The 24,335-nt window shown below is 38.3% G+C and overlaps 1 protein-coding gene across 1 annotated transcript; it reads right to left on the reverse strand.

Annotated features, from left to right (window-relative positions):
* Positions 1–21,725: 21,725 nt before the first annotated feature.
* On the reverse strand, positions 21,726–23,976 carry LOC145016536 (uncharacterized). The gene is made up of 3 exons (XM_078974819.1): positions 22,842–23,976; positions 21,873–22,748; positions 21,726–21,729 (listed from the first exon to the last, which is right to left on the reverse strand). Exons 1-3 carry the CDS (start codon positions 23,066–23,068, stop codon positions 21,726–21,728), a joined length of 1,107 nt encoding a protein of 368 aa, XP_078830945.1. The 5' UTR covers positions 23,069–23,976.
* Between the last annotated feature and the right edge of the window lie 359 nt (positions 23,977–24,335).

Below are 24,335 nucleotides of genomic sequence, written 5' to 3' on the forward strand. Positions count from 1 at the left end.
CACACCCATAAATACATCCACAACCACCTCTCACGGTGGCTAGTGGTAGCGGAAAAAGTAGAAACGGCAGCCACGGCGATGAAGCGGCAGAAAATAGCGGTGGCAGCGAGATAACGACCGCACACATACTATTCTCGAGATCCAGAGGTGGCCACACACCTGGTGGTGCTCATCCAATGGAAAAAACCCTCCAAAAGCGGGGATGACGGCTAAGGCGTGGGATCCCGACTGACGAACGGGAGCAACAATACATCGTGCTCCCTTATAGCCCCGATGTCCAGAAACAACCCCCATCTTCAATGGATTGAGTGTACGGTGGTCCTTAGCTTTGACATCGGCAGTAGTGCGGTGACACCCTTGATGAAATAGTCACATGGTTGTATATACAACACCGAGACCCAAATGCAACCCTTTGATTAGTCCTTCCCAAGAGCAGTGTCGGTCTCAGCATGTCTCAGATTCGCCGACACTCGTCAGGGAACATTTCTGGTGGCTCATGACTTCGACTGGTGTACGAGAGTGTCACTATTGTGGTGTTTGGATGGCGAAGGAGCAGCAACAATGACTCTCCACATTGATCGGAACAATGAACGAATGGAGGGGGCGACTGACTCCACACATGGCGGCTGAACTCTCTAGTTAGGGTTAGGGTTACCGCAAGCAATATATACCTGGTGGTCCTCTAAAATCATTTCCATAATGACATAATTGACCCCTCCTTCCCTCTTTTCTTTCAAAATAAGGCCATCTTTTACAAAGCAGCCCCCAACATCCAAAATCCTTTCAGAATCAGTCCATAAGTTACCATTTGAACCCCACCATCTAAAACCCTTTACCAATTAGGTCCGAATGATCAAACTTCAGCCATGTTAACATTTTTAGTCCCTCCTCCTTACATTCTTTTCAACTTAAGTTCCAATAATTACCACGGAGCCCCTGAGTTCAAGAATTCTTGATAACTAATCCGGAACTTGTATTTTCAACCCCCTAAACTTTCAGGTATTTATTTTAGGGCTACTATTCGTTCATTAATTTATTTATTTATCTAATAAATAAACGGGTGTTATATACAGGCCCTGAGCATGTCTTCCAGGGTTTGGATGGTCCTTTCACTCTGGCCATCTATTTGGGGATGGTAGGCAGTGCTCATGTCAAGCTGAGTTCCTAATGATCTCCGGAGTAACTAAATCGAGATATGGACCTAGTATCTCTGTTAGAGATAATAGATATCAGCACGCCATGTAATATTAAAACCTCTTTTATGTAGATTTGGGCCAACTTTTCCATTTTATATGTTTTCTTTATTGGCAAGAAATGGGCAGATTTGGTCAACGGATCGACAATCACCAGATGGCTTCCAGTCCGCCAGCTATCTTAGGCAATTTGGTGATAAAATCCATTGTAATTCTCTCCCATTTCCACTCGGGTATTTTGGGTTGTTGTAGTAGACCCGGGGGCTTCTAATACTCTACCTTAACTTTGGCGCAAGTCAGGCACTTGCCAACATAGGTAGCAATTTCAACTTTCATATTCGGCCACAAATGATGTTGCTTGAGATCCAGGTACATTTTGTCAGAACTCGGATGGACAGAGTATCTTGTCTTGTGGGCTTCATTCATAACCATGTCTCCGAAGCCTCCAAACTTAGGGGTCCATATCCGATACATGAGGTAGTAGGCTCTGTCCTCTTTGATCGTAAGATTCTTGTCCATCCCACACAATGCTTTGTTTGCAATGTTTTCCAGCTTCAAGGATTCAAACTGAGCCTCCTTGATTTGTGAAGATAAGTGTGAATGGATGCTCATCGTTAGTGTTCTCACTTGGTGACCCGAGTATTCATTTCTTTTTAGGGAATCGGCCACCACATTGGCCTCGCCTAAATTATACCGGATCTCACATTCATATTCATTTAGCAGGTCATCCCATCGCCACTACCTTATGTTTAGTTCATTCTGGTTCAGGATGTGCTGGAGGCTTTTGTGGTCAGTGAAAATGGTGCACTTCATGCCATAGAGATAGTGCCTCAAAATCTTTAGAGTGAAGACTACAGCTCCTAGATCGATATCGTGAGTGGTATAGTTCACCCCATGGCTCTTTAGTTGTCTGGATGCATAGGCTATAACTTTCTAGCATTGCATAAGAACGTAACCAAACCTTGATTAGAAGCATCACAATATACCACAAAATCTTTCGTTCCCTCTGGAAGAGACAACACCGGACCAATGCAGATGGCTTGTTTCAGGGTTTGAAAGGTAGTCTCTTGTTTCGTATACCAGGTGAAAGGTACACCCTTCTGGGTTGGAGCGGTGAGTGGCTTGGCCATCTTGGAGCAGTTCTGAATGAACCTCCTATAATAAGCAGTGAGGCCTAAGAATTGTCTGATCTTCGTCAGGGTTCTTAGGGTTTCCCATCCCTCAATTTCTTTGATCTCGGATGGGTCCACATGTATTCCCTCTTCACTGACCACGTGTCCCAGAAAATCCACTCTACGGATCTAGAACTCATACTTGGAGAACTTCATGTATAGCTTCTGTGCCCTTAGAGTCTCCAAAACCTGCCGTAAATGTTGGTTGTGTTCTTCTTTACTTCGTAAATGAACGAATATATCATCAATGAATAAAATCACGAAGTTGTCAAGATAGGATTGGCAGACTCAGTTCATTAGGTCCATAAATTCTGCAGGCGCATTCGTTAGACCGAAAGGCATTACCATAAATTCATAATGCCCATAATGAGTTCGGAAAGCGGTTTTGGGGACATCTTCTTCTCAGACTCGTAGTTGGTGGTATCCGAACCATAGATCTATATTCGAGAAGCAAGTAGGTCCTTGTAACTGGTCAAATATATCATTGATTCGAGGAAGAGGGTATCGTTTCTTGACAGTGATCTTGTTGAGTTCACGGTAATCAATAAACATGCTAAAGGAACCATCTTTCTTTTGACAAACAAAATCAAAGCTCCCCAAGGAGAGAAGCTTAGTCTTATGAACCATTTGTCTAGTAAATCGCTCAGTTGGCTGGAGAGTTCTTGAATTTATGCAGGAGATAATCTATATGGTGATTAGGAAATTGGTGTGGCTCCAGGTACCATGTCAATCCGAAATTTTACCTTTCATTCAGGGGGTAATCCTGGGAAGTCTCCAGGGAACACATCTGGAAAATCGCACACCTCTGGGATGTATTTTATGCTCTTTTTTCCTTATTTTTATCCACCACGTGGGCCAGGAAGGCATGGTTCTTTTTGTGCAAGCACTTCTATGCCTTGATGTACAATATGACACGAAGGTTTGTACCAGGTTTATCACTGTAAATAATTAGAGTTTTATTGTTGGGTAGGTGAAGATGAACGACCTTCTTGTAACACATAATATCGGCATGGTGGGGGATTAATCAATCCATCCCAATGATCACACCAAAGCTCCTAATAGTAACTGACATTAAGTTGATTTGGAATGAGTGATTATTTAGAGTTAACATGCACCCTAGAAATACTTGTTGGTTTTTTCATTTTTCCCATTAGCCATTTCCACCGTGAAGGTTTCGTTTAACTTTTGGGGACTTTGATTGAGTAAGCGTTTAAATTTATGACCCACGAAACTTTGTTCCACCCCACTATCAAATAAGATGCATGAATAGATATTGTTGAGGAGGAACGTACCCATGACAATCACCGAATCCCTTACAGCCTCCTCATATCCCATCGCTAGGATTCTTCTTGTTCCCCCTGCATTGCGATTGTTGGCCTTGGGATAGTTCCTTTTGAATAGATATTGTTGAGGAGGAACGTACCCAGGACAATCACCGAATCCCTTACAGCCTCCTCATATCCCATCGCTAGGATTCTGCTTGTTCCCCCTGCATTGCGATTGTTGGCCTTGGGATAGTTCCTTTTGAAGTGGTCAGTCTCTCCGCATCCATAACACGATTGACTTGCCATGACGTTGTTGGGTTGGTTGTTTTGTTGTGGTGGTGTTCTGCAATATCAGGCGGTGTGCCCTTTCTGGTTACATTTGGTGCACTGTAGATCTCGGCATACGCCGTTATGGTGGAAATTACATTTATCACATTTTGGGAGAGATCATGCATATGGATTTGTAGGTGCTGGTGCAGTTGGTGTTGGTGTAGCAGGAGTGGTAGCAGCATGAACTGCTATGATTTGTTGCTTCTTTGCAAATTCTTGAGTTTGTTTCCCCTTCCTCTTCTTTTCCCAAATTTTCTTCTTATCATTCCCCTTATTTGGTTTAGTTACAGAAGTCTTCGTTCCCTTTTGTTCTCCATGGTCGTATAGCTTTTGCGCTAGGCGCTGTGAAACGTTACTGGGTTTACAACAATCACATTTCCCTAAATCGGGGAAGTTAGCCCCTAAATGAAACTTTCGAGCTTCTTACTCTCGGAGGTGATCATTCTCGGACACAAGAGTGCTGGATCACTGAACCTAGCAATGTAAGCTTCAATGTCAGAGTCTTTCACAGTAAGGTTCTGTAGCTATTGTTCAAGTTTCTGTAGTTCACCTCTGGGGCAGTACTCATCAAGCATCAAGGTTTTGAGGTCCTCCCACACCATGGAGTTGGCTAATAGTAGAGTTAAATCCTTGACATGGCCGTTCCACCATGAGAGGGCCCTGTTAGAAAATGTATAAGCTGCAAACTTCACTTTACTTTCTTTTGGGCAACTGTAGATTTCAAAGACAAATTCGATATTTTCAAACCATCGGGTGAGAGCTATCACACCTCCACTCCCATTAAACTGCCTTGGCTTTCCGTTGGTGAAATCCTTATATGTGCATGTTCTCTAATGTCCTTGATTATCTTCGTGAATGGAACTCCTCGTCCCATTTCCATTTCCGCCTCTTTTTGTGCCATTGTTGTTGATATGTGCCAGCGCTGTAGTAATTGTGGCTGAAATTGCCGCCTGGAATGTGGCCGAATCCATTTCTGGTGGAGGCGGCTGTGGTGGTGCTGTTGTGTTATTTTGCGATTTCACTTTCGAGGAATTTCCTTCTATAAAGTAGGAATGATGATGATTTTATGGAAACCCTTTGTTTTTAACGGTTACGGTGGTTCGATTGTACTTTTAATTGAAATTGTTTTATATCAAATAAAAATGAAAAGAGAGAACATTGAACATAACAACATCACAAACAAAACACATATTTGCTTCATAAATGATAAAATTTTAGTACATAATGCATGAAAATTGACCTTTGAAAATGTCTACATTACAGCGAGGATATAAACTAACAACATAACGACCCTGCGAGTAGTGTAATCTAGTTATACGTAGGGTCGATCCTATATACATAAAGAAAAGAAAAGGGCTAGAATCAAAGCATACTCATAACCAAATATACAACAATCGGTGGCTAGGATAAGTGCTACTCACGATGAGTGATCCCTGGTGGTGCCTGTGATGAGTTAGAAGTGCCCTAAAGCTCTGCTAGTCGGTGCTCGGCAATCCGCACCCTCTCCTCTAGAGCAGCATGTCACACTTGGTACTCCCTTACCTCTACTTGTGAAACGATAAGATCCTTGATGAGCTTCTCCCTTGGATATTGGTCCCTTTAAATATCTTAAGTGCGTACAGCTGTGACCTCTAGTGCAACCCTCATCTCTCCGACTTGATTCGAATTCGTCTAGGCCAGATCACCGATGTATGAAATCCTTCGGACCATGATGGGAAGCGCTCGGTCCACGGGTCCTCCATGGAAAAGGTTATAAAACCCTCACTTCATTCCGAAGGGTGGACGCTGCCCCTGGTGTCAGCTCCACCTCTCTAAATCATATGAGCAGGGGGCGTAGGGCCATTATAGCCGCATCGGTGCATTGGTGCGCTATCGATGTATGGTAAAATAGATAGAATACGAAAATACCCCTATATATATGTATATATATGCATTGGTGCACTATCGATATACATATATATATATATATATATATATATATATATATATATATATATATATATATATATATGTATATGTATGATAAAATAGATAGAACACGAAAATACCCCTATAGTATTTTATTTCTTTTAGTTTTGTTCTTAGACCCTTTTTATTTAAAGTTGGTAAGTTTTAGATTTTGTTGTCCACCACGACCACTCCTAAACACATGTTGGTTACATCTTGAATAAATATAGTTGATCAGGCTATATTTACCCTATATATGAGTACATAACTGTCTAAGTTTAGCCGCGATGTCCAACTCCTCTAAAGACTTCTTGTTTGTTTCTATGTTACGGCTCTATTGTTAATGTGTTCACATGTAGGTATACTTTTTTAAAATAGTTGTATTTTAAAGCATACTTTTCGTCAGAGTGCTTTAGTTCCATTGCATATATAGTTGTATATGTTGTATGGTTAGATACGCTAGTTCACTATAAACAATGCTCTGATACCAATATGTCACACCCTTGAACCAGGACGGCGGAAACGTCCGGGTGCGGGTGATGTCAATGTTTTGTATCATAACAATTGAATATAAATGGACATACCAACCAAACAAAATACATTGAGATTACAATCTTCATAAGTTTACAATTTGTATGTTCAAATGTTACACAAAAGCGACAAAAATTGTAAATTTCATGATGCAGCAAAATATCCAATGCGTAAGTTGAGTACCTGCTTAATGAGTCACTGAGAATACAAGTCGTTTTGAAAAGCGTCAACATATAATGTTGGTGAGTTCATAAGCAGTTTTGTATGAAAATAGTTTGTATTTGTTTTGTTTGGCAAAATGTTGAATTATTCCGTAAAATCCAATATTTTCCATAAAAATGAAATGTTTGTTTGTTTCCAAAAACCATGAATATTTGTATGCACGTTCCTTTGAATCATGTAAATGTAAATTCCCAGAAAATCCCATATTTTTTGTTTGTATGTATTTGTAGTCTTAAACCCTAAGATCAGATTAGTGTTACTAGTGTACTGAAAATGGTGTGTAGTTTTACATTATATAAATCCAGTTTAGTGTAGTTCCCCCGTATCAAAACGGTATTGTTAATCTCTATGTGAGTCATTATAACCATGCTTGATGTGACTATTATGTCTATCATGACATTCTTCAGGCATTGGTTTCAGTAAGATATTTATCACCCTAGGCTGGCCCCATGTAGCTGTAGTGAACAGCTCAGGTGTGGGGGTGTCAATCCCCATATAGATCTAACACAATTATCCCGCTCTCCCTCCAGGAGACTCTGGTTATAACTACAGGACTTAGAGTGTACACTAGGTAGGTACAATGAAGATAATGTCTCATTAGAGCATTAATGGATTTATGTTGATTTTGAATCTCTTGATTGTATAATGAAATAACTTTACTAGTGTAAATCCTTGACTGATGTTTTATGAAACACGTTTTCCAGATTTTGGTAATGTGATGTTTTATGAAACGTGATTTCCAGATTTCATGACATGCAGTATAGTACTTATAAAATAAGAGTTTTACGACAAACAGTTTATGATACACGAGACTTTCTATCACGAAACTGTATTGTATATGATTTCGGTTAAGCTATTTTCCATATTTTTGTATAAATAGCCTTTAATAAATAGATCTAGTTGTAACATATTTTACAAAAATAGTATATTATCTTGGGTTATAAAATCCAAAAATAATGACAACAAGTTAATGCCTATTTTACTAAGATTGTTATTTTTAGTAAAATATCAAACATTATCCTTTTTACCAATTTTGTGAGTTTAAACCACAAAATATGTTTGTTTGAGTTTAGCTCAAGTATGTTACAATTTTTATAACACCAAAAATAATAAGCTCGATATTTTACCAAAATATTAGTGTAGTTTCATACAAGGAGAGTATGTATATATCCAAAAGTAAACATGCATTAATATTCATATATGACTTTGAAAATTTTAAGAGAACAACTCATGTTTACCAAGTTTTATATGACACATATGTTAGTAAGCTTGTTCATCACGTTTTTTATGAGATAACAACCTTTTTAAACAAGCATTTGTTCCATATTCAACACACAACTAATGAGCATGCATTTATCTAATGGTTAAACATAATCTAGCAAACATGAAGATTGTAAACCCCGAGTTTATGATGTTTTAGCATGAGATAATCAATATTTCAAGCACAAATCATTACATAAACACATAGGTGCATGCAAATATCCAATGGTTCACTGGAAATGGACTTGTATTCCTCCTACCCCAAAAAAAAAGTATAAAAAACACGAAAATAATGGGGTCTGAAGCTCAACTTGTGGATTTCGTGAGTTGTAGGGAGAAGAAGATAGAAGTTTTTGAGCTCATCCTCGAAGATCACTCGAAAATGGTTGATGTGCTAAAAGGCTGCACACGAAATGATGTATGTAAATGGAATGATTTTAACATTAACATGTATGTGAGAACTAGATTTTTACAAGATCTTACCAATTTCTTGTGAGTTGTTTGAAGAGAAAACCCATTTGAAGATGATGCACCCACACGAAATGAGAGGGAGAGATGAGAGAATTTTTAAGTAAAAGAAAATGCTTGATGTGTGTATGGTGGGGATTTCGGCCGAGAATAAGAAGGATGAAGAAAAAGGTGGTGGCTTTAATGCATTGTGGGTATTCTTGTGTAGTGTATGGGGGATAAAAGTGTGCACGGTGTTGATGTATGGTGGGTAACTCAAGATAAAGTTATGAGGTGCCAAGATTTTTTTGTTTTGTTTTGTCTCATCCTCAACTGATTTCTATGGAGTTTGCAGCCTTAAAGGCTTCTTAAGGGGTTTTCGGTTTTAAGGGTGGCCAAAAACACCCTATATCCTTCAACAGTTTGCGGTTTTTGGAGAGTATGAATGGCTTGTGGGATTTAATTGGGTCCCATAATGGTTTTCGACCCAATAAGGCAAAAAAGGAATGAGTTTTTAGCCTATAGTGTGTTAGGCCGAGAATTCTTGGTATAACACCATTAAAATTTCAAACAATTTTTCATTTAATAAAACATTTCATTTCCAAATCATTCCAAAATCATGTATCTAATATTTTCACAAAACACAATACATAATCCATATCCCAAGATCTCTAAAACATATCATCTGCAAGTGTGTACGGATCATGCCGGCGCCTTCCTACGATCATCACTGGTACCTGAAACACATAACACACAAATGGTAAGCATAAATGCTTAGTGAGTTCCCTAAAATACAACATACAACACATACGCCTTTCCAGGCCATAACTCTATAGGATCTTCCGATCCAAGCATCTCAGGGGATTTCCATCCCATAATTTTGTTGACCTTCCGACCCATGCTCTGTTGACCTTCAGGTCCATATCATCATACTCATATCATAACATATCACATATATATCACATGTACCATGTAAACATCATAAACATAAGACCTTCCGATCATACATAATTACCCCATTGGGTATGGCATAGTGGAAAGACTCACCTCGCTGATGTCGGATAATCACTCGTGCTCGATTCCCCGACCTATCGTCCTCCTATATAATAAGTACATCTCTAATTAATACTTTCATGAACTTGTTTGACTAACACTATTACGTCAACACTAGTCAACCCTGGTCAATGTCGGTCAACGGTTAACCTTTGACTCGACTCGTCGAGTCTTGCATAGACTCGTCGAGTCCATATGTGAACTCGAGTCCTTCGAATCCTTTCTGACTCTCCGAGTCACTCACCCAACTCGGTGATTCATCCACTGTTCTAAGTCACGGAACAACCCACTCAGACTCGTCGAGTCTGTTCATGGACTCGGCGAGTTCTTTTCATGCACAACCTCAAACAACCTTCTAAGGTCAGATCTATTCCTCTAATCCTTAGATCTAACCTTCCGAAGCTCATTAATCACATAAAGTTTCTATCTTGATGCACATGCAACATCTATATGACATATATGATGATTTAGCCCCAAATACCTTATCCCAAGGTCATAACCTCCATTGTTCTTCATAAAGCTTGATGAGTAAGGATCTCTAGACCTCTATGGATCCAGATCCAAAGCCTCATCACCATAAGGGACTATTTGGACATCAAATCAACCTAACAAAGGGCCCAAGACACCCTAAATCCATATATTTATCATAAAACAGAAGAAGAGTCGAATTACTACCTCAAATGTGGTGATCTTAGCTTCAAATCCACAGCATAGCAGCCTCCTTTGCTTCCCCTTGGCTAGGACCTCCTTCTTCTTGCTAAACAACACCACAAAGGTCAAGAATGTCTTCCTTTCTCTCTCTCAAAACGCTTAAGCACTCTAGGGTTTCTCTCTATGGACTGGTGGCCGCAAATGAAGACCATAAGGGCCTTTAAATAGGTCCCAGACCCGAGAAATTAGGGTTTCTTTTTCCAGCTCTGACTCGGTGAGTCACTCCCATGACTCGTCGAGTCCCTTCATTAACCATGTCATCCAGTTGCGACCAGACTCGACGAGTCTAAGAACCAACTCGTCGAGTCACCTTACATAATTAAAGAAATACAACATAAATCAATATACCTGGGAAACTGGGTGTTACAATTCTCCCCCACTAGAATCAGACTTTCGCCTTCGAAGTCTTTCTCAGCAAATAACTCTGGATACGGCTCACACATCTCTAACTCTGGCTCCCAAGTCAAGTTGGACCCCTTCAGATGCTGCCACTGGACCTGAACCAACGACACCTCCTTTTTTCTCAAAACCTTGATCCTCCTTTGCTGAATCGCGATCGGCCTCTCAACATAGTTCAGGCCCGCATCAACCGGAATGTCCTCTAATGGAACCACTACCGACTCATCGGTGATACACTTCCTCAACTGAGACACGTGGAAGGTATCATGGATCTGACTCAACTCCAAAGGTAGTTCCAAATGATACGCTACCCTGCCCACCCTGGCGGTTACGCTGAAAGGACCAATATACCAAGGCCCCAACTTGCCTCTCTTCATGAATCGAATCAAACCTTTCCAAGGTGAGACCTTCAGGAGAACGAAACCACCCACCTGAAACTCAAGCTCTGACCGTCTTCTATCCGCATAACTCTTCTGACGGCTTTGCGCTGTCAACAACCTCTGTCCGACCTGCTAAATCTGCTCGGTGGTCTGTAGTACTATCTCTGTGCTACCTATCACCCGCTGCCCTACTTCTCCCCAACAAATGGGAGTTCGACACTTCCTCCCATATAACAACTCAAAAGGAGGCATACCGATGCTCGAATGATGGCTGTTGTTATAGGAAAACTCAGCCAAGGGTAGATACGTGTCCCATCTCCCTCCAAAATCCAATACACATGCATGAAGCATGTCCTCAAGAGTCTGAATAGTCCGCTCACTATGACCATCGGTCTGAGGGTGATAGGCAGTGCTGAAATGCAATCTCATACGCAACTCCTCATGAAACTTCTTCTAGAACCTGGAAGTAAAACGTACATCCCGATCCGACACAATCGAAATAGGTACCCCATGCTGAGACACTATCTCCCTCACATACAACTCTGCTAACTTCTCCGCAGAAGAGCTCTCACTGATAGAAAGAAATTGGGCACTCTTCGTCACTGTCACCCAAATTGCATTGACACCCCTTAGGGTTCTAGGTAACTTGGTGATGAAATCCATAGAGATCTGCTCCCACTTCCACTGGGGAACCTCGAGTGGCTGCAACTTACCATGAGGACACTGGTGCTCAAACTTAACCTAACGATAGGTCAAACACCTCTCTACAACCCACGCTACATCCCTCTTCATGCATGGCCACCAATAATCTCTCTTCAGATCTAAATACATTTTGGTGGCCCCGGGATGGATCGAGAACCTCGATCGATGTGCCTCCTCCATCAAGATGCTATGTGCTCCACCAATAAACCACACGTAAATACGACCTTGATATATCATAAGCCATCGACTATCAGTCACAAACTCTGATACTTGCCCAATCACCCGCTCTTTCTTACGGTTCTCCGGCCTCACAGCCTCGGCCTGGGCCTTTCAGATGGCATCCAACATCGGAGTCATCACAGTCATCCTCATATACATACCTCGGATTGGGGCACTCTCTACCCTCCGACTCAGGGCATCAGCTACCACATTTGCCTTGCCCGGGTGGTACATGATCTCATAATCATAATCCTTTACCACATCTAACCATCTCCTCTACCGCATGTTCAAGTTGGGCTGATCCATCAAATATTTCAAACTCTTGTGGTCCGTGTATATGGTACACCGAACCCCCATATAGATAGTGGTGCCAGATCTTAAGAGCGAACACTATTGCCTCCAACTCCAAATCATGAGTGGGATACCTCACCTCATGAGGCTTCAGCTGCCTCAATGCATACCCTATCACATGCCCCCTCTGCATAAGCACTACGCCTAACCTAGATATCGATGCATCACAGTAAACCACAAAATCATCAACTCTCTCTGGAAGGGATAACACCGGGGATTTGCACAACTTCCGGCGAAGAGTCTCAAACGAGGTCTGATGCTCTGGACCCCATGAGAAGGCAACACCCTTCCGGGTCAACGTAGTGAGTGGCACTGCAATCTTGGAGAAATCCTGAATAAATCTTTGATAATAACCAGCTAATCCCAGAAAACTCCTGATCTCGGTAGCAGACTTTGGCACTTCCCAACTCATCACTGCCTCAATGTTGGCTGGATCAACCAATATCCGATCCTGATTAACAAGATGCCCCAGAAACTGGACCTCCCGTAACCAGAAATCACAATTGGAGAATTTGGCAAAAAGCCTTTCTGACCTCAACACCTTAAGAACCTATCTCAAGTGTTCCTCATGCTGCTCCCAGGATCTAGAATACACCAGAATATCATCGATGAACACAATCACCGATCGATCCAGCATCAGCCTACATACTATGCTCATGAGATCCATGAATGCTGCTGGCACATTGGTGAGCCCGAAAGGCATCACCACGAACTCATAGTTCCTATAACGTGTCCTGAACGCCATCTTCTGGATATCCTCATCACACACCCTCATCTGATGATATCTCGACCTCAGATCAATCTTGGAGAACCAAGATGCCCCCTGCAGCTAATCAAATAAGTCATCAATCCTCGGCAACGGATAACAGTTCTTAACCGTTAACTTGTTCAACTCCCGGTAATCAATACACATCCGGTGTGAACCATCCTTCTTCTTAACGATGAGGATCCGCGCTCCCCAAGGCGAGCTGCTCGGACGAATAAACTCCTTCCCCAACAACTTCTGCAGTTGTGAAGATAACTCATGCATCTCTGGTGGTGCTAGGCGATAAGGCGCCTTACCGATAGGCACAACCCCGGGAATCAAATCGATTCGAAACTCCACCTGCCTCTCGGGAGGCACACCCGACAACTCGTCGAGAAATATGTCCGGCAAATCATGCACTATCGGGACATCACCAAACAAACTTGGCCTCCCTGAGGCCTCCCGTGTATCCATCACATAGGCTACGAATCCGTTGCAGCCCTTCTGCAAACTCTTCCTTTCCCTAGCAACCGAACAGAATGCTGACCCACTACGGGTCCCCTCACCATAAACTATCAGCACTCCCCCACTAGGATCTCGGATCATCACCAGCTGCTGCTCGCAGTCTATTACTGCCCCAAATCGGCTCAACCAATCCATGCCCACGATAACACATTCGTCCCCCATCGCAATCGGGACCAGATCTATCATAAATCCAACATCGAAGATCTCAAGTACATACCCCCGAATCACATCTGTGGCATACACTGCTCGCTTGTCAGCTATAGAAAGACGCAAAGGTCGACTCATCACTTCTCGCTGGATACTGATGTGCCTACTGAATGCTAATGACACAAAAGACTGACTCGCACCCGAGTCAAATAACACCAAAGTAGGTACATAATTCACAAGAAAAGTACCTATGCATAACATAATATAAACACAAGATCTCATTATAGTATAAATAAATATGAATAGAATACATACCAGCCACGACGTCAGGTGCTGCACGGACCTTCTCCGCTGCCAGCTGGAACGCTCTCCCTCGCGCCTTCGGCACCTCGATCTTCACCGACCGACCCTCAATAGCCCGCGTAGCAGCAGGGGCAGATCCCTGCGGCAGCCCCTGTGCTATCCCCCTCAATTGCGGACACTCGACCTTCCGATGTCCGGTTTGGTTGCAATGAAAGCAAACCATAAACCCCTTGGAGAAATCCTTGACGATATGCCCCTCCTTGCCACACTTGTAGCAAGCACCAGATCTACAAACCCCATCATGACCCTTGCCGCAGTTCCCGCAAGTGCGGCCCTTCTGGCCCCCAGATCTCGAATCGGCGGGCTTTCCCCACTTGGCCGCCGGCTGAGATTGTGCCGGTCGGCGATCCCTGCTCTGAGACTTGGCCTCCTCCCTGGCCTGAGTATCCAACTCTTTCTCCCTCTTCCGGGCATTTTCCTGGAGCTCAGCAAATTTCTAGTATGATGAGTTTGTCACGAAGTCATGAATGTCTCTCCTCAGAACACTCAGATATCGGCTCATGCGTGCCTGCTCGGTCGACACGTGCTCAGGGCAGAACATCGTGCTCTCATGGAACTTCCTGGTAATCACAGTAATTGACTCGGTACCGTGCTTGAGGGTCAAGAAATCCTGAGCCAAACCGTTCCCTTTCCACCAGGGGAACGTACTCTTCTCTGAATAGGGTGGTGAACCTCTCCCAGGTTACCGCTGAAATCTCTGCAGAACTAAGATGCGCAGTCACAAACTTCCACCAGTCCTTCGCTCCCAAGCGAAGCTGGTTCAACGCAAACCGAACTCTCAGATGATCTGGATACGAACAGGTGTAGAAGCATCCCTCAATGTCAGATATCCATCTCATCGCAGCAATCGGGTCCTACGTCCCATCAAACTCTGGTAACTTCGTGTTGTTGAACTCCCGGTACAGCAACGAGTCACCCCCCTATGTCCTAGCGGTAGCGACAGCCGCAGTGGCTGCAACAACAATAGCATCCGTAAGAGCAGCATACCGCTCATTAAAGGTCTCCATCAGTGTGGTCTTAATAGACCCGAACATCCCTGGAATCTCAGCTCAGATGGAAACAACCACCTCCTCATGAATCATCTGGCGGAGCTCCTCATTGCACATGCCACCCTCGCTGATCTCTGGTCTGTGGTGCGTCCCAACCATGATGTCTCCTAAATACAACATAAAAAGTATCAGGGACTCGCTCGAGTATACTCGCACTTGATAACCCAACCCTACTTGATTCCTAGTACCCTAAGGATTCCTACTTGGACTGCACACTGATCCTGTGTTTCCAGTAGTAAATGCCCAATACTACCTTCCACACCGCACCATTATTCATCCCAAGTCATCCTCCAAGGATCCCAAGTCACAAGTACTCTATCTCCTTCCACACATAAACTACCCTTCGGTAGACTTTCATAGCACATCACTGCTACCTACTCATTCTAAATCATCCCATGGCAGCATAAATCTTCCTAGGCTAAGGCATCACAAATCAGGCCACTCTAGTCCTAATATGAATACCTAGCCTATTCTAGCATGCATAACACATTTCCATATATCTCGTAACACATAATGTAAGGGTAATTTGGGAAATCACCGTTCGGGCGCTAGCTGATCGTACACACTGTTTCCTTGCGTAGCTTCCAAATTCTTTTACTCTTTAGGAAATTTGTTTATTTTATGAAAATACTTCTAAAATCCTCAGTTTGAGTTCAAATACACCCGAAGGTGAATCTGAATCCCTCAAACCAAGGCTCTGATACCAATTTGTAACACCATTAAAATTTCAAACAAATTTTCATTTAATTTTAATAAAACATTTCATTTCCAAATCATTCCAAAATCATGTATCTAATATTTTCAAAAAACACAATACATAATACATATCCCAAGATCTCTAAAACATATCATCTTCAAGTGTGTACTGATCATGCTGGCGCCTTCCCACGATCATCACTGGTACCTGAAACACATAACACACAAATGGTAAGCATAAATGCTTAGTGAGTTCCCCAAAATACCACATAAAACATATACGACTTTCCAGGCCATAACTCTATAGGATCTTCCGATCCAAGTGTCTTAGGGGTTTCCATCCCATAATTTTGTTGACCTTCCGGCCCATACTCAGTTGACATTCCGGTCCATATCATCATACTCATATCATAACATATCATATATATATATATATATATATATATATATATATATATATATATATATATATATATACATGCATCACGTAAACATCATACACATAAGACCTTCCGGTCATGCATTATTACCCCATTGGGTATGACATAGTGAGAAGGCTCACCTCGCTGATGTCGGATAATCACTCGAACTCGATTCCTTGACCTATCGTCCTCCTATATAATAAGTACATCTCTAATTAGTACTTTCCTTACTTAGTTTGACTAACACTATTAAGTCAACACTAGTGAACCCTGGTCAACACTGGTCAACGATCAACCTTTGAACCAACTCGTCGAGTCCATACGTGAACTCGAGTCCTTTGAATCCTTTTTGACTCACCGAATCACTCACCCAACTCGGTGATTCATCCACTGTTCTAAGTCACAAAACAACCCACTCAGACTCGTCGAGTCTGTTCATGGACTCGGCGAGTTCATTTCATGCACAACCTCAAACAACCTTCTGAGGTCAGATCTATTCCTCTAATCCTTATATCTAACCTTCCCAAGCTCATTAATCACTTAAAGTTTCTATCTTGATGCACATGCAACATCTATATGACCATATATGATGATTGAGCCCCAAATACCTTATCCCAAGATCATAACCTCCATTGTTCTTCATCAAGCTTGATGATTAAGGATCTATGGACCTCTATGGATCCAGATCCAAAGCCTCATCACCAGAAGGGACTATTTGGACATCAAATCAACCTAACAAAGGGCCCAAGAAACCCTAAATCCATATATTTATCATAAAACAGAAGAAGAGCTGAATTACTACCTCAAATGTGGTGATCTTAGCTTCAAATCCTTAGAATAGCAGCCTCCTTTGCTTCCCTTTGGCTAGGACCTCCTTCTTCTTGCTAAACAACACCACAAAGGTCATGAATGGCTTCCTTTCTCTCTCAAAACGCTCAAGCACTCTAGGGTTTCTCTCTATGGACTGGTGGCCGCAAATGAAGGCCATAAGGGCCTTTAAATAGGTCCCAAGCCTGAGAAATTAAGGTTTCTTTTGCCAGCTCTGACTCGACGAGTCACTCCCATGACTCGTCGAGTCCCCTTATTAACCATGTCATCCAGTCGCGACCAGACTCAACGAGTCTAAGCACCAGCTCGTCGAGTCACCTTACATAATTAATGAAATACAACATAAATCAATATACCTGGGAAAGTGTGTGTTACACTTTGGCCAAGGCCTGAAATTGATTGGGCTTAGCTATTGGATCAAGTTTTGGGCTTGTATAAGGCTATTTCAACTTGCTTCACAAGGTATGCACGTATGTATTCAAATAACATTGTAGTTAGAATTTCACTAATGTGATGTTATACAGTTACATAGAGGAAATTTTTATACATGAAACACCATCTCAACCCTAAATTTGCTAGTTGTTTCAATTATTGGTAATAAGAAAAGGTTCAATCATTGTTTTCTAAAAGCCATAATTAGTAGAAAAGAGAGTAAAAGGAAACTTATGAGAATTGTGCAATGTTTTCTCAATTGTGGAGAAGATGGTCTTGATTGATTTTCTGTCGATCTGTAACTCTGATGAAGAATTGACAAGGTTTGGGTAGTAACTCTAGAGGAGCCATATGTTTCTCTGGCTCTGATACCAAATCAGATTTGTATTTTGTATTGAGATTAATGTTAATGTGTATGTAATGAGGGATATATATATATATATATATATATATATATATATATATATATATATATATATATATATATATATATATATATATATATATATATATATATATATATATATATATATATATATATATATATATATATCAGAAGCCTAGGTACACTCTAAACCCTGTACAAATATTAACGGTTTAATATAGAAGTTAACCATTGAAGATGAAATTTAATTAGAGCTTAAAACTAATAGATTTGTTGACTTGATTAAAATTTTAAATTATAAGATAATTTAACCATTAAAGATGCTCTTAGGATAACAAATGTGCCTATTGTTGGTGAACACATTCATTTTTTATAAAATATCACTTAATCTATAATAATAATAATAATAATAATAATAATAATAATAATAGTAATATTAATTATTATTATTATTATTATTATTATTATTATATGGATGCTATTTTTCGTGATATTTTGCTACCGTAAGGATTATATATTATATTATACATGAATTAATTGAAACAAATACTAAATGTCTAAATCAAATTTGTCTTCCAAAAGATTTGGTTAGGATAAACCATCGACTTTAACTATGGTAAGAATAAATGGTTGCATTTATTTTGATTAACATTCATTGGAACCCTACGATTTTAATCTCCAAAAATGTTTAATTGAGACGGTTTAAGAGCTGAAATGTACCAATTATATATTTTTAAGTCCGTAAAAAATAATTAAATATTCATCTAAAATATAGAGGTAACGATGTGATTCCTGTGTATTTTATTTTTTGTCTTTTTAGTAGGATTTTTGTTAGTGTACATATATTTAGGGTATTATTTATTTTGTCATTTTGTGTGTAATTGTTATAAGTAGTTCATATATTGGTAGTTAGCCTAATATTTTGTATGTAACATATTTATCTTGTACCTTCAGGGCCGGTCCAGTCGGTGGACGATCCGGGCGACTCAAGAATGTTCTTCTCTTCTTTGATAGATCATGACCGATTCTCAAGAATGTTCCTCCAACACAAAACCAAACGACAAAATCTATGGCATTACGATCATCAAATCATATTTAATTCTTATTCTCGATTTAGATCATCTGAATTATGATGCATGGTAAGGGTTATTCAGAAATCACTGTACTGGATATAACGTTTTCAATCACTTTGAAATTGTTCACACGATCATTACTAATCCCAATTGAGAAACCGTTGATAATATCATCAGATAGTGGCTTTACAGAACGTTATCCCAACAAGTTTTTCAATCCATATCAAAACGGACGTTACATCATTGGACCTCTATCCATTTTTTTTCATGAAAGCAAGTAGTCAAAAGCCATTGGACTTGATGACAAATTAAGAAATATTGTCATTGGTGAGTCAATCATTATGGAGTATTGCACTAGAATGAAGTCTATTTCGGATCTTCTTGCCAACATTCGAGCCCCGGTTACCGTAAGAAATCTAGTCATTTATGCCATCAATGGCTTGTCTAAAAAAATATATGGTCATCATGACCACAATCCTTTAGGGTTTTATTAAAAACAGTCTAATATACATAGCAACACCCAACTATTAAAAGATAACACTAAGCGATTATATATAATTTATCCGACTAGCGTATCAAGAGATGTGCGGTTGCTTTCAAAATGGATTGCATATATATGAGGTTTATAAGGGGTATTTGTTTGTTTTTGTTTTTTTTGTTTTTGTTTTTGTTTTTTTGTTTTTGTTTTTGTTTTTGTTTTGTTTTTTTTTTTTTTAAAAAAAACATATGATATCATGTTATTGCATGTATCTAACAATCTATGATATACTTTTTCCTTAAAATCACATTTTAGCATTTTCATTTAAAATCACATTTTTAGAATTTTATTTCATAAAATCTAAATTTTATAGATATGACGCAATCAAAATTTAAAATTAAAAACTAGTATTATGTTTTACCATTTGAAAGTTTTAGAACATTTATAAACCATTTAATAAAACTTCTTTTTACATAATAAGGTTTAGAGTTTGATAAGTTTATAAAATCTCAATTTTAAACTTATATAAGTTTAATCACGAAATTTTTTGTTTGCTACCATTAGTTAGTTTTAAACGATGAAGCTTGTTTTATTTTTAAAACTATTTTACCTTCGTATCTTAAAAGGTAAATTTTATTAAAAACAAACTCCTTATGTCATTTATTTATGTTCAAAATATTTTTTGCATGTAAAAACTAATTTTAACAATTAAAACAAAATATAAACATAAATTTGAACAATACAAACATGCAAAACATATGTGCATAGTCTAATGAAATTTATGTGAGTAACCACAAAAAATGTCAAGTTCATCCTAAGGAACATAAAGGGCCCAAAAATCTTCAATTTGTTGTATTATGTTATCCCACTTGTTATACAACACCATGCTCTAAACTATATAATTTTATAGAAGTTATGAAAACCTTATAAAAGTATGGGGTGAGCATTTCATCCTCCAAAATGGTTTTCATCTTCATCTTGTTATATTTTTATAAAAATAAATTACTTCTAAAACTAATCTATTATGTACAAAAATAAAAAAAATAAAAAGTATATATTTATGTATTACATACCGTATGAATAAATAATTATTACAACAAGTTTAAACAAATCAACACTTGCAACCATAAAAGAGGTGTGTGTATATATATATATATATATATATATATATATATATATATATATATATATATATACACACACACACAAAAATTATATAAAACAACATTTTGTTTCTCTAAGACAAATTTTATGACTAAAAGGATGCATGTAAACTTCTAATTATAAATATAAGATTTATAAACATTTTAAAGTTCTCATGGGAAAAATGTGTGGATTTTTTAAAAAAAAGGAAACCATCCATGTATTGTAAAAACAAAGATCTTACCAACTTTGACCCACCATGGATCTTAAACTAATTTTTGGATTTTTATTTAAAAGTAGTCTAATTATAGTGATAAAATTGATGTAATTAACAACCTAGACATTTACTATTCGAATAATTGAAACAATTTTGACAAACCATGGATAATTTTGCAAAGCATAGAAAGATTCAAAACAGCCATAAAAAAGGAAAAGATTACAACCTTTAGAGTCTTCGGTTCTTTTTCGCAATTAGAATGTTGACAAAGATGTCAAAAAGCTCAAAAGAAGAAGCTCTCTAGAGATATCCACTAATAATTTGCTAACTTGATAAATACCCTAGTCTTTTTCTTGTAGTAAAAGAATCTTTTATGCCTTTAAAACAAAGAACAAGTTTATATTAAAGGAGAGAATTTAAAGTATCATCCTTTTCTTAGAGTTTTTGACCATAATGGGGTTCTTGAAAAAAGTATTTACCATTTTAGTGTTTCTTGAAAAGTATTTACCATTTTAGTGTTTTTCTTATTTTTTTTTACTTTTTAGATTCATTTTCAGTTTTTTTGTTATTTTAAATATCTTATTTTTCTTTTTTTCTTTTTTATTCCACATATATATATATATATATATATATATATATATATATATATATATATATATATATATATATATATATAAATGACAGCTTTCATTTTAGTTTTTTTTACCCTTTTTTCCTGTTTTTTTTTTTAATATTCATTTTTCTTATACAACATTTTTACCAACAAGTTTTAGCCTCAAACATTAAAAAATCATCAAAAAACACTTCTATAATCAAATTTTAATACGCAAAAATTCCAACATTCACATACAATATTTTTAAAATGAAAAAAAAAACATCTCAACATTGTTTCTTACAAAAAGAACACCACAAAAAGAAAAAAACCTCCAACATTGTTTCTTACAAAAAGAACACCACAAAAAGAAAAAAAAACTCCAACGTTGTTTATTACAAAAAGAAAACCATCACAATTAGCTTGACCTTGAACCGGTAAAAAATCATTACCTGTAAAAAAAAAGAAAAAAAAATAAGAGAATAACCACAACAAATACCATAAAAATTATATATATATATATATATATATATATATATATATATATATATATATATATATATATATATATATATATATATATATATTAAATTACCTTGGCATAGACGGATATCGTTTTCGATTATGTCCCGGTTGCCTACAAATTCCACAAAGATTGGCATTTCTTCCTTCTTTAATATCCATGCCATTTTTTAGTCTTGTTGAACGAGGACGACCTTTTTTATTTCGTAATAGTTCTAAATTTGGAAGTAATTCATTAAATGGTGATTGTGGCCAATACGCTTCATGAGGAAGAGGGGAGAACTCAGATGCCCAAGTAGCATAATAATATTCAATCGAGTAACATCTATCAACATATTGCCAACTATTCAAAGAGAGTTTGGCACATGCACTCAAGACATGAGAACAAGGATATTTAAATGCCTCCCATTTACCACATGTGCAAGTTTTTTGTTCTAAATTAACTACTTGCACATTTCGACCTCTTTGAGTTATCAACTCAAATATACATTTTTCTCGGTTAAAAGATCTTAAGGAATGTGCACTTGCTTTTACCATCAAAGCTACTTGTTTTACAACAACATGTGGAGTATGTGTATCTCCATGAGCTTGAGAACTAGATCCTAAAGGACGTCTCACCTCAAAATAATGCACCATTCTATAGAATGTAAGTTGCACACAAGCTGTGATTGGTAAGAAACGAGCACCTTTAAGTACACTGTTGAAAATCTCTGACAAATTTGTTGTGAGCAACCCATATCTCCTTCCACCATCATGTGCAAGTGTCCATCTATTAAGTGGATGACTCTCCAACCATTGTTGAGCACGTGGATTTAATTTCCCAATTTCTTCCATGATGGAGTTGAACTTTCGAATTTGATTCTGACTCCCGGCACGGTAAGCTAAAGCTTTCAATTCTGAATTATGAAACTTGTCATAAAAGTTGTTGATGAAATGTCGTAAACAATACCTTTAAAATTAAAAATAATAATAATAATAATGTAAGTTAATGAATCAAGTTATTGAAATGTCCTAAAAGAATAGTTAAGAAATATAACAATACCTATGAAAACCACGTGGCTCTAACCATGGAGATCCATGCTCATTGACAGCCTTAAGAATTCCACCATGACGATCAGATATTAGGCATATGCCTTCACGGTCTTTCACCACATGATTCTTGACATGAGAAAGGAACCAATCCCAAGTATCATAAGATTCATTTTCTACAATAGCAAATGAAAGTGGCAAAATTTGATTATTGCCATCAACTCCCATTGCAATTAGCATCTTACCCTTGTATTTACCATACAAGTGTGTGCCATCAATACTAATCACCGGTCGAAAATAGTGAAACCCTTTGATAGAGGGAGCAAAAGCCCAAAAAACACGCCTAAATTCAACTTCATCCACATCGTTCGATCTTGAAACACACCATTCAACTATAGTTCCTGGATTGAACTTTTGAAGTGCACCTAGATATTTTGGTAAAGCGACATAAGACTCTTCCCAGTTTCCAAACACATGTTCAATTGCTTTTTGCTTTCCAACCCAAACCTTCTTATATGAAGGAGTATAGCCTAATTTTTCAACTATTTCAGCTCTCAAAAGCCGGAATACTGATAGAAGGTTGCTCTTTTATAAGGTGTCTAGTTTCCATAGCAATCAAGCTTGCATCTAGGTTCGGATGGTCTTGAGAAATCTTATAGTGTAAACAAGTGTGCGGACCGGTATACGTTGTGATTTCAAAATAACCACTACGTTTATGTTTACTTGCATGAAGCTTCCATTTGCATCCTGATTGTAAGTACAACTTGCATCTTAGAGTCCAAATAGTTGGGCGTGACTCAATGACCTTAAATTGTCTATGTGTCCTAATGCTAGGATCTTGATTGCTCTAACAAGTTCCTCTTTATCCTTGAAAGAATCTTTTCCCAACTCTCAAGTAAAATCATTCTTACTTGTTGATTGTGTCATAATCCAATTTTCATCAATAGTCAAATTTGTTCCTTCCATATTAGTAAAAGTTGAGGGTAATTCAACATTATTGTAAATAGATGTTTCATCATCATCTTCATCTCTAATTCCATCCTCCAATATTTCATTTAACTCAACATCATTGTCTATATTCATCAAATTAGTCACAACAGCAGCTTGAGAAATTATAGAAAAATTATCATTGTCGATCATATCTATAATAGAATTCATCTACAAACAAACAAAAACAAGCAAAAATTGATCAAAAAATGATCATATGAATTTGTGATAACAAAAAAAAAGAAACATAATGCAATCAATTACATGAAAGATTAAAAAAAACAAGCTGTGAAGATGGGGAGGCAAAATCAAGACATAAATTGATCAAAACAATAATCAATTCCATTTACAAAAGCAAATAATCAAAATAGAAATTGATCAACAATTCTTCCTAACTAGAAGCAAAATTGAGATAAATAAGAATAGAGAAGCAAAAAAGCAAACATAAACTTAACAATTGGAATCCAAAAGCAAACAGAAAACTAAAGAATCGGAATCAAAATCGACAACTTCACATACC

This window comes from Lactuca saligna, chromosome 9, assembly GCF_052625555.1.
Source record: "Lactuca saligna cultivar CGN05327 chromosome 9, ASM5262555v1, whole genome shotgun sequence".
Classification (NCBI taxonomy): Eukaryota; Viridiplantae; Streptophyta; class Magnoliopsida; order Asterales; family Asteraceae; genus Lactuca; species Lactuca saligna.